This window comes from Mobula birostris, chromosome 5, assembly GCF_030028105.1.
Source record: "Mobula birostris isolate sMobBir1 chromosome 5, sMobBir1.hap1, whole genome shotgun sequence".
Taxonomy (NCBI): domain Eukaryota; kingdom Metazoa; phylum Chordata; class Chondrichthyes; order Myliobatiformes; family Myliobatidae; genus Mobula; species Mobula birostris.
Window position 1 is genome coordinate 186,529,999 of NC_092374.1, and position 13,827 is coordinate 186,543,825.

Consider the following 13,827-nt stretch of genomic DNA (forward strand, 5'->3'; position numbering starts at 1 on the left):
AATGCAAACAGGCATTTTCCATTGATGTTGGGTGGGATTATTATCAAGAGTTTACAGGTTAAGGGTGAAAGGTGAAAGTTTAAGGGGAACATGAAAGTCGTCAGAGCAGGGAAGAAGCTGTCAGTACAAGTGGAGCATGCAAGCTCGATTTCAACATTAGAGAGATGTCAGGATGGGTAGACGGATGGTTGGGGGTATGGAGGGCTATGGTGCTGGTGCAGGTCAATGGGAGTTTAAATGGGTTGGCATGGACTAGATGGGCCGACAGGCCTGTTTCTGTGTCATATTTTTCTATGACACTCCCTCCTCAGGGCCACTTCTCCCAAAACCTCCTCTGCAGTCGGATCAGAGCCGATTCCAGAACAACTCCAGACATTCTGTGTCACCACTTCATATCTCAACCTGTCAATCATGTAGGAGAATTGCATTCCGGATGCCACAGGAATCCAGAGACTCTGTGGGGATGGGGTGGGGTGTGTGGGAGGAGTTCATTTTGTCAACATGAGTCACTTGGTATTTCTGCTGAAATGCAAGTTAGACAGTAACAGGTACCTGGAGATCCTTTCCTTATCCAGCACATGAATATAATAGCATATGCTGCAGAAAACACCAGTCCCACCATCGATGTAACGGCAACTCCTACATCCTCTCGTCCGAGGCCTGCAATTAAAAACATTGAATAACTGTATCTGTAACCAGATCAAGGTCATAAGAGGAGAGAATGCTGCCTCTTGAACAGAAGGCTGATGCCCACATGAACTGAAAAACTCAGCTAATTTCCTGTGAAGAGGGACAGCAGTGAACTTCTCCAAGTTCACAGCACCTTTCATCACACTCTGTTCAAGAGCAGATCTCTGCCAATGATCTCGTGCAGTCAGTGTTGGAGGGAATGTGGAACGTGGTTTATACTGAGCAAGGCTGAACAAAAAGCAGTGTGACAGAAACCGACAAGCTGATGAGTGATGCTGATTTCATATTTCCTCACGATACAGAGGGACGTCACTGACACTTTGTCAGTTCTCAGAGCAAATCTCATCAACCCCATTCCCAACCACCCCCCCTATTTCCCTGCAACCTATTTCTTGTCCGTGCTTCACCTGCTACTTGCTGAGGATTCCCAGCAGATTCAGGTTTTAATTCCAGGAGCAGGTGATTTAGTCCCTCGAACTGTTCATGGCTGACAAATGACCCAGCTCCACATGGCCAGTGTTACAGAGGCTTTGTGGGGACGGGGATTGAGACCAGAACCCCTGGGATCCAGATACAGATCTGGGAAATCTACACCACACTCACTCAAATAGCAAAACTAAAACAGAGAGAATCAGCAGAGTCACAGGAAGGAATGGAGGGAGGAGGAAAGAAAATCAGCACCGGCAGAATAAATGGTTGTTGTCGGGGTGTTCGGGAGCCCTGAGGGATGAAGGTCAGTAATTAATAGCTGGAGATGTCCCAGTTCAGAGCTGCGATAGTGAAACCAATTGTTAGAGGGGCGGCCAAAAACACATGATGCAGTTACCATGCAGTTCCACTAGAGGGGAGTGTTGCACAGGGAATGACATCACGTGTCCCTGACAGGGAAATGATGGGCATGAGGGTGACCAGCACCCACAGTGCCCGGTTACATTTGTACAGTGGGTGTTATTCCTTTTTCACCCCAGGAAAAGGGATTCCCAGTTGGAAAACACTGGAACAAACCAATTTTCTGCAATTAAATTTCCTGCCCCAAGTTTCCCAGTTCCAGATGCCCTCAAGCAGCAGCAGGACTCTCTATAGCCCCGTGATCTTTAATTCAGACCATAAAACCATAAGATATAGGAGCAGAATTAGGCATTTGGCCCATCGAGTCTACTCTGCCATCTCATCATACCTGATCCAGTTTTCCTCTCAGCCCCAATCTCTGCCTTCTCCCTGTATCCTTTCATGCCCTGACCCATCAAGAATCTATCAACCTTTTCCTGAAATATGCCATACATAAAGATTTGGCCTCTACAGCTGCATGTGGCAAAGAATTCCACAGATTCTGTCTGAAGAAATTCCTCCTCATCTCCGTTCTAAAAGGACTCCACTCTATTCTGAAGCTGTATCCTCTGGTCTTCAACTCTCCCACCGTAGGAAAGATCCTCTCCCTATCCACTACATCAAGGCCTTTCACCATTCGAAAGGTTTCAATGAGGTCACTCCTCATCCTTCTGAATTCCAGTGAACACAGGCCTGGAGCCATCAAACGTTCTTCATATGACAAGCTATTCAATCTTGGAATCACTTTCATGAATCTTCTTTGAATCCTCTCCAGTTTCAGCACATCCTTTCTAGGGTGCCCAAACCTGCTCACAATACTCATCAGTGCTTCATAAGGTTTCAACATTACCTCCTTGTTTTTCTATTCTAGTCCACCTGAAATAAATGCTAATATTGTAGTTGCCTTCCTCATCACAGACTCAACCTGCAAATTAACCTTCAGGGAATCCTGCACAAGGACTCTCAAGTCCCATCGCACCTCATTGTTTTGTACTTTCTGTCCATTTTTTGATTCTCTGGATTCTATTTTATCTTCTTATATATGGAAAAATAAGTGTTCTAGACTAAACAAAATTCATCTTCAGAAAGCTAAAAAGAATGGAGAGCTAGCTTTATCGAATTTTACGTTTTTATTATAGGGCAGTTAATATATGTAATACTACATTTTGGTTACATTACATTAATCGTGACGATTATCCGATGTGGGTTTCTTTAGAAGCTAACTCTGTTGATAAATTTTCGATTAGTTATATTCTTGGATCTTCACTTCCTTTGTCTTTGAGTAAGTTAACTGACAATTTGGTAGTTAAACATACTTTGAGGATATGGGTACAATTCCGAAAATACTTTGGCTCATTGAGATTTTCTCTTTAAGTCCCCTTTTTTCTAATTTTTTTTTAAACCTTCCATGATTGATGTGGCCTTTTGCTTGAGCAATTGTCAACTAAATATAGTTTACCTAAAACTCACTTTTTTCAATACCTACAAATAAGAGATTTTTTACGGTCTCAAATCCGTACATCTCCTAAAAGTCCTGATAAGAACCTATTAAATGTGATTTCTAATTTGAAACCTTTTTATAATGGATCTATATCTAATATTTACAGATATAGATCCATTGGTTGCTGGGAATGAGAAGTGTCCCGTTAGATAAAACTAAAACTCTTTGGGATCAAGACTTACAGACTTCAATTTTGGAGGAAACATGGAAGGAATTTTCAAATTGATTAACACTTCATTGTTACGTGCCCGCCACTCTCTTCTACAATTTAAAGTGGTTCATAGGGCTCATATGACCAAAGATAAGTTGTCTCGCTTTTATTTCGATTTATCTCCTTATTGTGATAAATGTAATAATGGAGAAGCTTTGCTCATTCATATGTTTTGGACATGTCCTGGTCTTGAAAAATATTGGAAGGAAGTATTTCAAACCTTCTCAGTACTTTTCAAAGTAAACTTTAAGCCTAATCCTTTGACCGCTCTATTTGATATTGTTGTAGGGAAGGATATTATTTTGGAGTCAGCTGATTTGCACCTTCCAGCTTTTATCTCTCTTATGGCTAGGATAGCGCTTTTGCTTAAATGGAAAGAAGTAGTCTCGCCTACTCACGCTCAATGGCTACGTGATGTAATGTCATGTTTAAATTTAGAGAAGATTCGGTGTTCAACTTCTGAACCTAAACAAGACTTTCAAACAATGTGGGGACCTTTTTTTGAATTATTTTCAAAACCTTTGATTTGCCGTTGAAGCACAGCTGATGGCTAATAATATACTTTTTTCTCTTCCTTCTTTTTCTTCACTAATCAGTTTCGGTTTTGGTAGTGGGCTAGATATTTTTTCTATAATAATTACTATATTTCAATTTTGTGATTAATTAATCTGTATATGTGGAGGCAGACATAATAGTGAAATTTAAGAGACTACTAGACAGGTATATTGTCGAACTTGATGTGGGGGGTTATATGGGAGGCAGGATTTGAGGGTCGGCACAACATTGTGGGCTGAAGGGCCTGTACTGTGTTGTACTTTTCTATGTTCTATGTTCTAATATAGGGTAAGGAGTTTTTATGTATGGTTCAGTATAACGTATTTGATATATATTTTTTTCTTGAACTTTCTTGAAACACAAATCTTTATCTGTGGTTTTGCCAATATCTGTCTCCACAACCTCTCTACCAACTGTTCTAGCACTCTGGTTCCCAACTCCCTGCAACTCTAGTTTAAATCCCACCATGAATCATTAACAAACCTTCCCCCTCCAGTTCAGGGACAAACCATCCCTTCTGTATTGGTCTCACCAAAGTGATATTCCAGTTCTTGAAGGGGATGGCCACAGGGGTACTCTACACTGGTTCCTTAACCTCTTTCCCCTTCCTGACTGTCACCCAGTTTCCTGTGTCCTGCATCTTGGGTGTAACTACCACTCGATATGTCTTATCTATCAGCCCTTCAACATCATAAATGATCTGGAATTCATCCAGTTCCAGCTCCAATTCCTTAACGCAGTTTGTTAGAAGCTGCAGCTGGATGCACTTCTCCCAGTTGTAGTCACCAGAGACACTGGAGGTCTCCCTGCCTTCCCACAGCATGTAAGAGGAGCATTTCGCTATCCCGCCTGGCATCTCTACAGTCCTAACTGGGCAGATATAAAGAAGAGAAGGGAAAAAAATTCAAGGTTGACTTTTCATTGTCTTCTCTGAGTGAAGCCTCCCTTTGAAGAGCTAAAGCCTCGAAGATCTAAAGTCTCAAGATCACCAGTCTGACTATGTCCACTGAGACGATGGACACTGTGCTTGTCCCTGCCTTCCTTTAACTTGCTCTTACTAATCAATCCTAAATGCCGATTGGTGGCTGGTCACTAAACTGTGACCCACTGCTGCCTTTTATACTCAAGAAGTGAACCAGGTTGATGTCCCCTCTTCTCCAAACTTCTGATGTCTGGATTGGCTGCTGGTCAAAGCTCTTTTTCTTGTAAAATTTAACTACTTCACCCTTTAACTGTCTCAGATCCATTCAGCACAGCCCCAGTTTCTGCAAATTCTGCTCAATAAGCATAAACCAGAAACCTTAAACACCAATTTCTCCTTACTGTAATTTGGGACTCAAAATTCCTCTGTGTCTCGAAGACCTATTCAGGACTTGTCAGAATCCTGATGCCGACATGAATTTGTCTTGTTGTCGAGTGGCATTTATCCCTGGTTTTGCTCATTCCCATCTATTAATCCCTGTTGACCACAGAGCTGCTACCACTTCTTGCTTAATTGGGAAATGTCATCATGCAACCTGTCACTCCTCGGTCAATCTGAGACAAGTTGTAATCCAAACACAAATCCTTGCAGGACACCATTAGTCACTTTCTCCCAACATGAGCCACGTAATCTCCTGTAAATTATCCCCAGACTGCCTTGTCCCATTGAGGCAACTGTCTGCTCAGGTCAACATTTTGTCTTCAGTTCCATGAGCATCAGTGAAATGCCATTAAAGTCTAAACCTCCAGCAGATCTCCCTGTGGGAAAGGACTTCAGCTGTGGGACTGAGGACTTCAGGTGCTGGTGGTCCTGGTAAAGCAGTTCACAACATCCTGACTGAGATACTCTCTCCATTCCAACCAAACTCCAGAGAACCCAGTTCATCATTTACATGAAAATACAGAATAATATTTGAGCACATACCTTTAAACGCTGTCCAGGAAATTGTAGCAATGATGATGATAATGAGAAAACCAACATTACTGACAGACATCCATCTTCGAAATCTATCTTTGTCACCTTTGGATAAATGAAAATTAATTAGTTTGAAAGCCATAGTAAGAGATCTACACAAATTATTTCACATAATCATCAATTTACAATGTGTTCTTGGTAATGAAGATTGACCCTGAGTCAGTCAGGCTTCTTAAACACAAGGAAACCCAACCAGTTCAGAAATGGAGCAGAAATCAGAACACCGTACTGAAGAAAGTCCAGGGATCTCTCTCACACTGACAGCAAGCAGAGAATCCAGGAAACAACAGATAAACACAAACAAACACATCTTTGATAACTTCTGTAATCTCTTATCGAGTGTCTGCCCATGCAGAATTGGCAGATACACTGCAGTCTCCCTGTGTACATATCCAGCAGATGAGGTAACAATCCACTGCAAATCAGCTTTGTATTATTCCAGAGATGGTGAAGGTTTCAGTTGACATGGTTCTGCCTGTGGTGACAATACCCAGCCCTAGCTACAGCACTGAAGTTCCACTGTGAAGCCTGTTCTGTTGTTGAGTCCTGAACCATCACCACACCCAGATGCTCAAGGCTTCAAACAGTGTTCTGGTCCAAGAAAAAACTGAACTCGATGTGAGAGCAGACTGAACTGTCCAAATTCCGGGACATTTAACATGGATAAGGATAGTGGGTGTCCAGAAAGTCCATTGGTAACCAGTGATACATGTCTGAGGGATTGTCCACCATAAGATCCAAGGGACACTTTTCCTTCACCCAGATTTTTTAATTCATTCAGACTGATGTGTTCAGTAATTTTTGTTTAGAAGTCTACAAGACCATAAGACAGAGCAGCAGAATTAGGCTATTTGGCCCATCGAGTCTGCTCTGCCAATCGATCATGGCTAATTCTTTTAGTCATAGTCATACTTTATTGATCCCGGGGGAAATTGCTTTTCGTTACAGTTGCACCATAAATAATTAAATAGTAATAAAACCATAAATAATTAAATAGTACTACGTATGCCAGTAAATTATGAAATAAGTCCCGGACCAGCCTATTGGCTCAGGGTGTCTGACCCTCCAAGGGAGGAGTTGTAAAGTTTGATGGCCACAGGCAGGAATGACTTCCTATGATGCTCTGTGTTGCATCTTGGTGGAATGAGTCTCTGGCTGAATGTACTCCTGTGCCCATCCAGTACATTATGTAGTGGATGGGAGACATTGTCCAAGATGGCATGCAACTTGGACAGCATCCTCTTTTCAGACTCCACCGTCAGAGAGTCCAGTTCCATCCCCACAACATCACTGGCCTTACGAATGAGTTTATTGATTCGGTTGGTGTCTGCTACCCTCAGCCTGCTGCCCCAGCACACAACAGCGAACATGATAGCACTGGCCACCACAGACTCATAGAACATCCTCAGCTTTGTCCGGCAGATGTTAAAGGACCTCAGTCTCCTCAGGAAATAGAGACAGCTCTGACCCTTCTTGTAGACAGCCTCAGTGTTTTTTGACCAGTCCAGTTTATTGTCAATTTGTATCCCCAGGTATTTGTAATCCTCCACCATGTCCACACTGACCCCCGGATGGAAACAGGGGTCACCGGTGCCTTAGCTCTCCTCAGGTCTACCACCAGATCCTTAGTCTTTTTCGCATTAAGCTGCAGATAATTTTGCTCACTCCATGTGACAAAGTTTCCTACCGTAGCCCTGTACTCAGCCTCATCTCCCTTGCTGATGCATCCAACTATGGCAGAGTCATCCGAAAACTTCTGAAGATGACAAGACTCTGTGCAGTATTTGAAGTCCGAGGTGTAAATGGTGAAGAGAAAGGGAGACAAGACAGTCCCCTGTGGAGCCCCAGTGCTGCTAATCACCTTGTCGGACACACAGTGTTTTTTAAACCTTCTCAGTCCCACTCCCTGGCCTTCTCCCCATAACCTTTAATGCTGTGGCCAATTAACAACTTGTCAATTTCTGCTTCAAATACAACCAACAACCTGGCCTCCACAGCTGCCTGTGTTAACAAATTCCACAAATTTACCATCTTCTGGCCAAAGAAATTTCTCCGGATCTCTGTTTCAAATGGATGCCCCTCTACCCTGGGGTTGTGCCCTCTTGTTCTAGGCTTCCCCACCATGGGAAACATCCTTTCCACATCTAGTCTGTCTATGTTGCAAAGAACAGGCAAACCCAAACGCAGGACACTGGCACGGAGATAGAGTCAGGATACAGACGAGGGCGTGAGCGTGGCGGGAGCTGAACGGCAAACAGGAGGGTGAGCGGAAAAGCAGGAGGCAGGCAAAACATCTCTTGACACAGGGTGTTGCTGGAGCTGAACGGTAAACAGGAGACAGGCAGCAGGCAATACCTATCTTAGCGCAGAGAGACAGAGTTACACAGGTAAACCTTGGTACTGAAGTAAAACTTAGAATACAAAATCCTAAGTGGCCAGGAACGTAAATTACCACTCTGGCTGATACAATGATCTGGCGATGAGTGGATGCAAAGCCAGGATATTTATGCTGAGGGTCGAGATGAGAATCAGGTGTGCCACAATCAACGGGAATTAGGAGAATATGAGGAATTAATGGTCGGGACCGTGACAGTCAAGGCCTTTCAAAATTCGAAATCCTTCTAAATTCAGCAAGTACAGACCCAGAGCCATCAAACGTTCCTCATATGATAACCCTTTCATTCCCAGAATCAACCTTGTGAACCTCCTCTGAACCTTCCCAAATGCCAGCACATCTTTTCTTAGGTGAGGGGCCCAAAACTGTTCACAATACTCAATGTGAGGCCTCACCAGTGCCTTATAAAACCTCAGCATCAGATCCCTGCTCTTATATTCTAGTCCTCCTGAAATGAATGTTAACATTGCATTTGTCTTCCTCACCACTGACTCAACCTGCAAGATAAACCTTAGAGTGTTCTGCACAGGGATTCCCAAGGGCCTTTGCATCTCAGAGTTTTGGATTTTCTCCCTGCTTCGAAAGTAGTCTGCACATTTATTTCTACTACCAAGGTGTATGACAATGCATTTTCCAACATTGCATTTCATTTGCCGCTCTCTTGTCCATCTCCTCATCTGTCTAAATCCTTCTACAGTCTTCCTTTTTCCTCAACACTACCAGCCCCTCCACCAATCTTTGTATCGTCTGCAAACTTGGCAGCAAAGCCATCTATTCCAGGCTTTCTCAACCAGCGTTCCGTGAGAGTTTGTGATTGAAAAAATAAACTTTGTTTATTTGAACTCCGTGCAACGTGTGACGCTAACGCTCACAGTGGTGGGCAGTGACCGAGCAGACACCTTAGCAATCTCATTCGAGGTCTCTCAGCCCAGTATGGCAGTGCAGAGTAGGGCCGTGTTTATTTGGCCATTGACAGTAGTTGAGAACTGTATTGCATGGAGGGGAGGACGGTAGGTTGATGAGGAGCATGAAGTTTATTTTCAGAACATTGAATGGACTCACCCATTTTTATATTTTACTAACCCCTGTGGTTTACAGACTTGTCTGATGTTCCATTCTGGTGATTTTTGAATTACAATCTTTTGAGTCATTTCACTGCACTAGTGCAACAATGGACACAAAAAGTCAAAAGCTATTTATCAATGGGTTTTACATGGACTGGTGATCCACGTTGTCCTGTTCCATTGAGCCCAGACTGTGACAAACAACTTACTGCTTCCTTCCTGCATCTCCTCTTCTCTTCAGCAGTTGATCTTCTGGGTTCCTGAAGACTCTTGGCTACACCGTGGATCAGCGTTCCCCAGCGGTCTCTGGCACAAGCCAGCTGCCGGCCGCCACTCATTGACCTCGATATTTGGCTGAGAGAGCTGCTGCTTAAGTTGGTCTTTGTACCTCTTGTGCAGGACACGGTGATCTCTCTTTCCCTGAGGGAGTTCTCTGTAGAGTACAGCTTTCGGTAACCTGGAGTTGTCCATGTGAGACGTGTGGCCTGGCCAGCAGAGCTGCCTGAGCAGCAAAGTGGCTTCAATGCTTGGAAGTTGAGCCTTCACCAGGACCCCATTGTTGGAGACACGATCCGGTCAGCTGATACCCACGATGGAGCAGAGGCAGCACTGATGGAAGTACCTGAGCAACTGGATTTGCCTGCGGTACAAGATCCAGGCTTCAGAGCCGTATAGCAGTGTTGTGATGACGGCAGCCCTGTACACCTGGATTTTTGTGGACAGACACAGCTGGTGTTCTTCCACACGTTTCTGGAAGCATCTGCAGGCACTGCTACCTCTGGCAAGTCGATTGTCAACGTCCCTCACTACCGTAGCGTCACTGGATATGACACTGCCCAGGTAGGTGAACTGCTCAAACGTGGTGAGAGGGGGGTCGTCAATGACAATCTGAGATGGGTTGTAAACCCCACGAGGGGGCTTCTGATGGAGGATCATTGTTTTCTTCAGACCGACCGTTAACCCCAAAGCCCTTGCAGCCTTGGTGAACTGAGTGACTGCAGCCTGTAGCATGTCCTCTGTGTGCGTGAGACGAGCACCGTTGTCCATAAATAGTAGCTCGAGAATGGGCTCTAGCATGGATTTTGTTCGGGCGAGAAGGTGACCACCCTCAAACAGTTTGATAAGTCAACGTGTTCATGACATGTGACTTGATGCTGAACAGGTTTTGTGTGACAAAGTGAAAAACAACAGCTTCTCTATCCAGGGTGATGAGTCAACAGATTTGACCAATAAATGTCATGTTGTAACACTTGTAAAATTTGCAAATGATGTTGAAGTTCAAGAAAACTTTTTCTGTTTCAAAGACCTGCCCGAAACAAGCAAAGGCTAAGATATATTTAATGTTTTGTCTTCGTATCTGGAAACAAAAGGTCTGTCTTGGAGGAACCATGTTGGCATCTGTACTGATGGTGCCCTCGATGGCTCCAGGAGAGGTTTCATTTCTCTTGTAACAAAGACAATCCTGATGGTGTCACAGCACACTGCTTTCTTCACAGCGAGGTGCTGATGGCAAAAACTCTTGGAGATGAAATGAAAAAGTTCTGGATGATGCTTCAAAAATGCTTGACTTTATTAAACAAAGACCAGTTCACTTGAGAATGTTTAAAAAAGTGTGAAAACCCCCTGGAATAACTGCAGAATAAAATTGAATAGTATTTTTCCTCCCATTCAACAGAAGTGTATGACTAGGTGAGGGACCCTTTCTCTGAACTTTCTGCTCAGCCTGAGAACTTGACTTTTTTTTAGATTAGATTATGAGGACACTCAGTCCTCGTATATTGTCATTTATAAATGCATGCATTAAAAAATGATACAATGTTCCTCCAGAAAGATATCACAGAAACACAGGACAAACCAAGACTGAAACTGATAAAACCACATAATTATAACATATAGTTACAACACTGCAAAGCAATACTGTAGTTTGATAAAGAGCAGACCATGGGCACGGTTAAAAAAAAGTCTCAAAGTCCCGATAGCCCCACCATCTGATGCAGACGGTAGAAGGGAGAAACTCTCCCTGCCATGAACCTCCAAGCGCCGCAAACTTGCCAATGCAGCACCATTGGAAGCACCCAACTGCAGCGGACTCGAGTCCATCCGAAAACTTCAGCCTCTGATCAGCCCTCTGACACCGAGCACCGAGCAACATCCTCTGCCGAGTGCTTTGACCCCACCCCAGCTGCCGAACAACAAGCAAAGCCGAGGACTCGGGGCCTTTCCCTCCAGAGATTCTGGATCACACAGTAGCAGTGGCAGCGAAGCAGGCATTTCAGGAGTTTCACCAGCGTTCCTCTGTGGTCTCATGTCTGTCTCCATCAAATCAGGATTGTGCATGGCATCCTACTTGACAGGTAACAGACGTTTGAGAGAAGAGGAGGAACTTTGTGAGATGCAGTCTGATTGTGCACTCAAGATAGGATTTACTGGTCTGCCCCTGGACAAATGCTGGATTTCTGCCATTCATAGGAAAGCAATAAACATTTTGCTGCAGTTTTCAACTTTGTACATGTGTCAGCAAGCTTTTTATTGTTTAACAAGCAACACGAGCAAGAAGAAATTGTTTCATTTCAGTTGAAGGTGAAATCTGTGTGTGCTTATCTCAAGTTTGTCCCAGAATTGGGTATTTATGCAGCAAAAAACAAGCACAGGTTTCACATGCTAGGCCTATATTTGTGCCTGATCATGTCACTTAGTAAGAAGATGTTTTTTTCAAAGTCTTGTATAAAATTGTGTCTTAGGCTATATTTTTATTCATATTGCATTGGCTTATGGTTTTTAGTAACTTTACTATTCGACATAGTCAATAAATTTTCATGTTGCAAATAGCATTAATTAATGTCAATTTACAACCTTTATTTCAATTAAATTTACCGAGCCTTAAGTCAGATTACTAACTTAAGTCAGTTATTTAACAGAAATTTGTTATGGTTGCCCTATGAATTTTTAAAATTCATAAGAATGGGAAAGAAAGAGATTAATTTCAAGAATGGTTAGTTAAACATAACTGCCTGTTTTTTCAAGAAAGGTTGGCTAAAAATTCATTCTGTATTCAAAAGAGCAATGACGATTATTTTTGGATTATTATATCTAGAATTTACTAATCACAATAACATACTGCGCTGTAGATATAGTAATTTTTTAATCAGGAGATCCCTGAGATCTGAAAATTAATTCAAGGGTTCCTCCAGAGCAAAAAGTTTGAGAAAGGCTTGACTAGCCTGTATGGGTTTGGAAGTTGTGCCAACGTGAATATAGCTCTTATTTATTCAGATTTTTGATGTTGTGTACAAGCTACAGGTTGGTGGGATTTTAATGATGTTTGTATTGTTTTTTTTGAATTGCCGCTACCATATTGGCTTTGTATAATTTGTTTAATTTATTTTCATACTGCATACGTAACTAGTTGATACATAAGTGTGTGGACCAAAGTTAAGCTTTTGATAGTTGCTTTCTGCACAAAAATCTCAAACAGATAAAGGAATTAAAGACTTGAAAAAGTATTTGTTGCTCTGAGTGTGTATTCTTCCCAGGCTACAAAATTTGGCAGCAGCAGTGGGGTAATTCCAAGTCAGTTTGGAGGGTTTTGACTTTTGTATGCAGTATGTTACCGGGCGACCGTCAGATCTTATTCAGTGTCGTTAAAAGTGTACTTAGGCATCCATTCGGGGAATGCTAGAATAGTTGTCTGTGCCTTTAAGGGAGATGGTGATGTCATTACACACGCGTGGGATAGTGAGGAGACTATTTTTGCATTGTGCGGAATACCCTGGGTCCTCGAAGTTAGAAGTGTGAGAGGAGGCTCATCTGTGGTTTTTAAGAGTCCTCAGGAAATGCAAAGACTGTAAAGTCAAAGTGTGGCAGTAGCCAGGCACAGTGCTCACCTCCTGAAGCTCAGGAATCCAAGTCTGTCACTCTGGACGATATCCATAAAGTAGTTGTAGAGCAGGGCAAAGCCACTAGTGAGTTGACTCAAGCAGTGAAAGATCTTACTGTACAGAGAGGTGTTACATATGCTATTAGCAGTAGGCCCAAGCTGCAGCCTAGATTCACAGAGGATGGGCAACCAATATGTTTCACGTGTCAGGTGGGGGAGATGTGGACAAGAATTGCCCACAGAAGTGAAGTGCGAGGGACGTAGAGCCGGCATCTTCCAGCCCTCAGGCTGTTGTGAGTCGGGCAATTCGGGACAACCTCATAGATAATGTACAGCCGTCCCGTGACCAGTCGCTGCAACGTGCCAGAGGACCATGTACTGTCGTTGAACTTCAGATATCAGGTGTCACTGTCCATTGTCTGTAAGACACAGGTAGTCAAGTGAGCACCGTGACTGAGCAGGTCTTTCGAGAACACTTGAATGGAGAGGATGAGGCTATGTTGTCCACTGCTGGCTGGCTTAGGATAACAGTCACTGACAGTCTTTATATTCCTTACCTTGGGTATCTAGAGCTGGAGGTTCAAGCGATGGGCATGAAGATACTCAACTGTGGCTTTCTAGTATTCAGGGATCCTGTTAGCACTGAACAACCCGCCCCATGCATTGTAGGCATGAACATTATAAGCCAATGTAGACAGCTTGTCTATTTGTCAACTTGTCTACACAGGATTTGACACGACTCTCGAAGG

The 13,827-nt window shown here is 43.3% G+C and overlaps 1 protein-coding gene across 4 annotated transcripts in view; it reads right to left on the reverse strand.

The window, feature by feature from the left end:
- Nucleotides 1-13,827, reverse strand: part of LOC140198135 (uncharacterized) — a 198,424-nt gene that overhangs the window by 31,899 nt on the left and 152,698 nt on the right. For all 4 annotated transcript variants that reach the window (XM_072259089.1, XM_072259088.1, XM_072259091.1 and 1 more), the window contains exons 13-14: nucleotides 5,692-5,787; nucleotides 553-660 (exon numbers count right to left, since the gene is read on the reverse strand). In XM_072259089.1, the coding sequence (XP_072115190.1) occupies nucleotides 553-660; nucleotides 5,692-5,787 (204 nt within the window). The remainder of the gene's footprint in view (nucleotides 1-552; nucleotides 661-5,691; nucleotides 5,788-13,827) is intronic.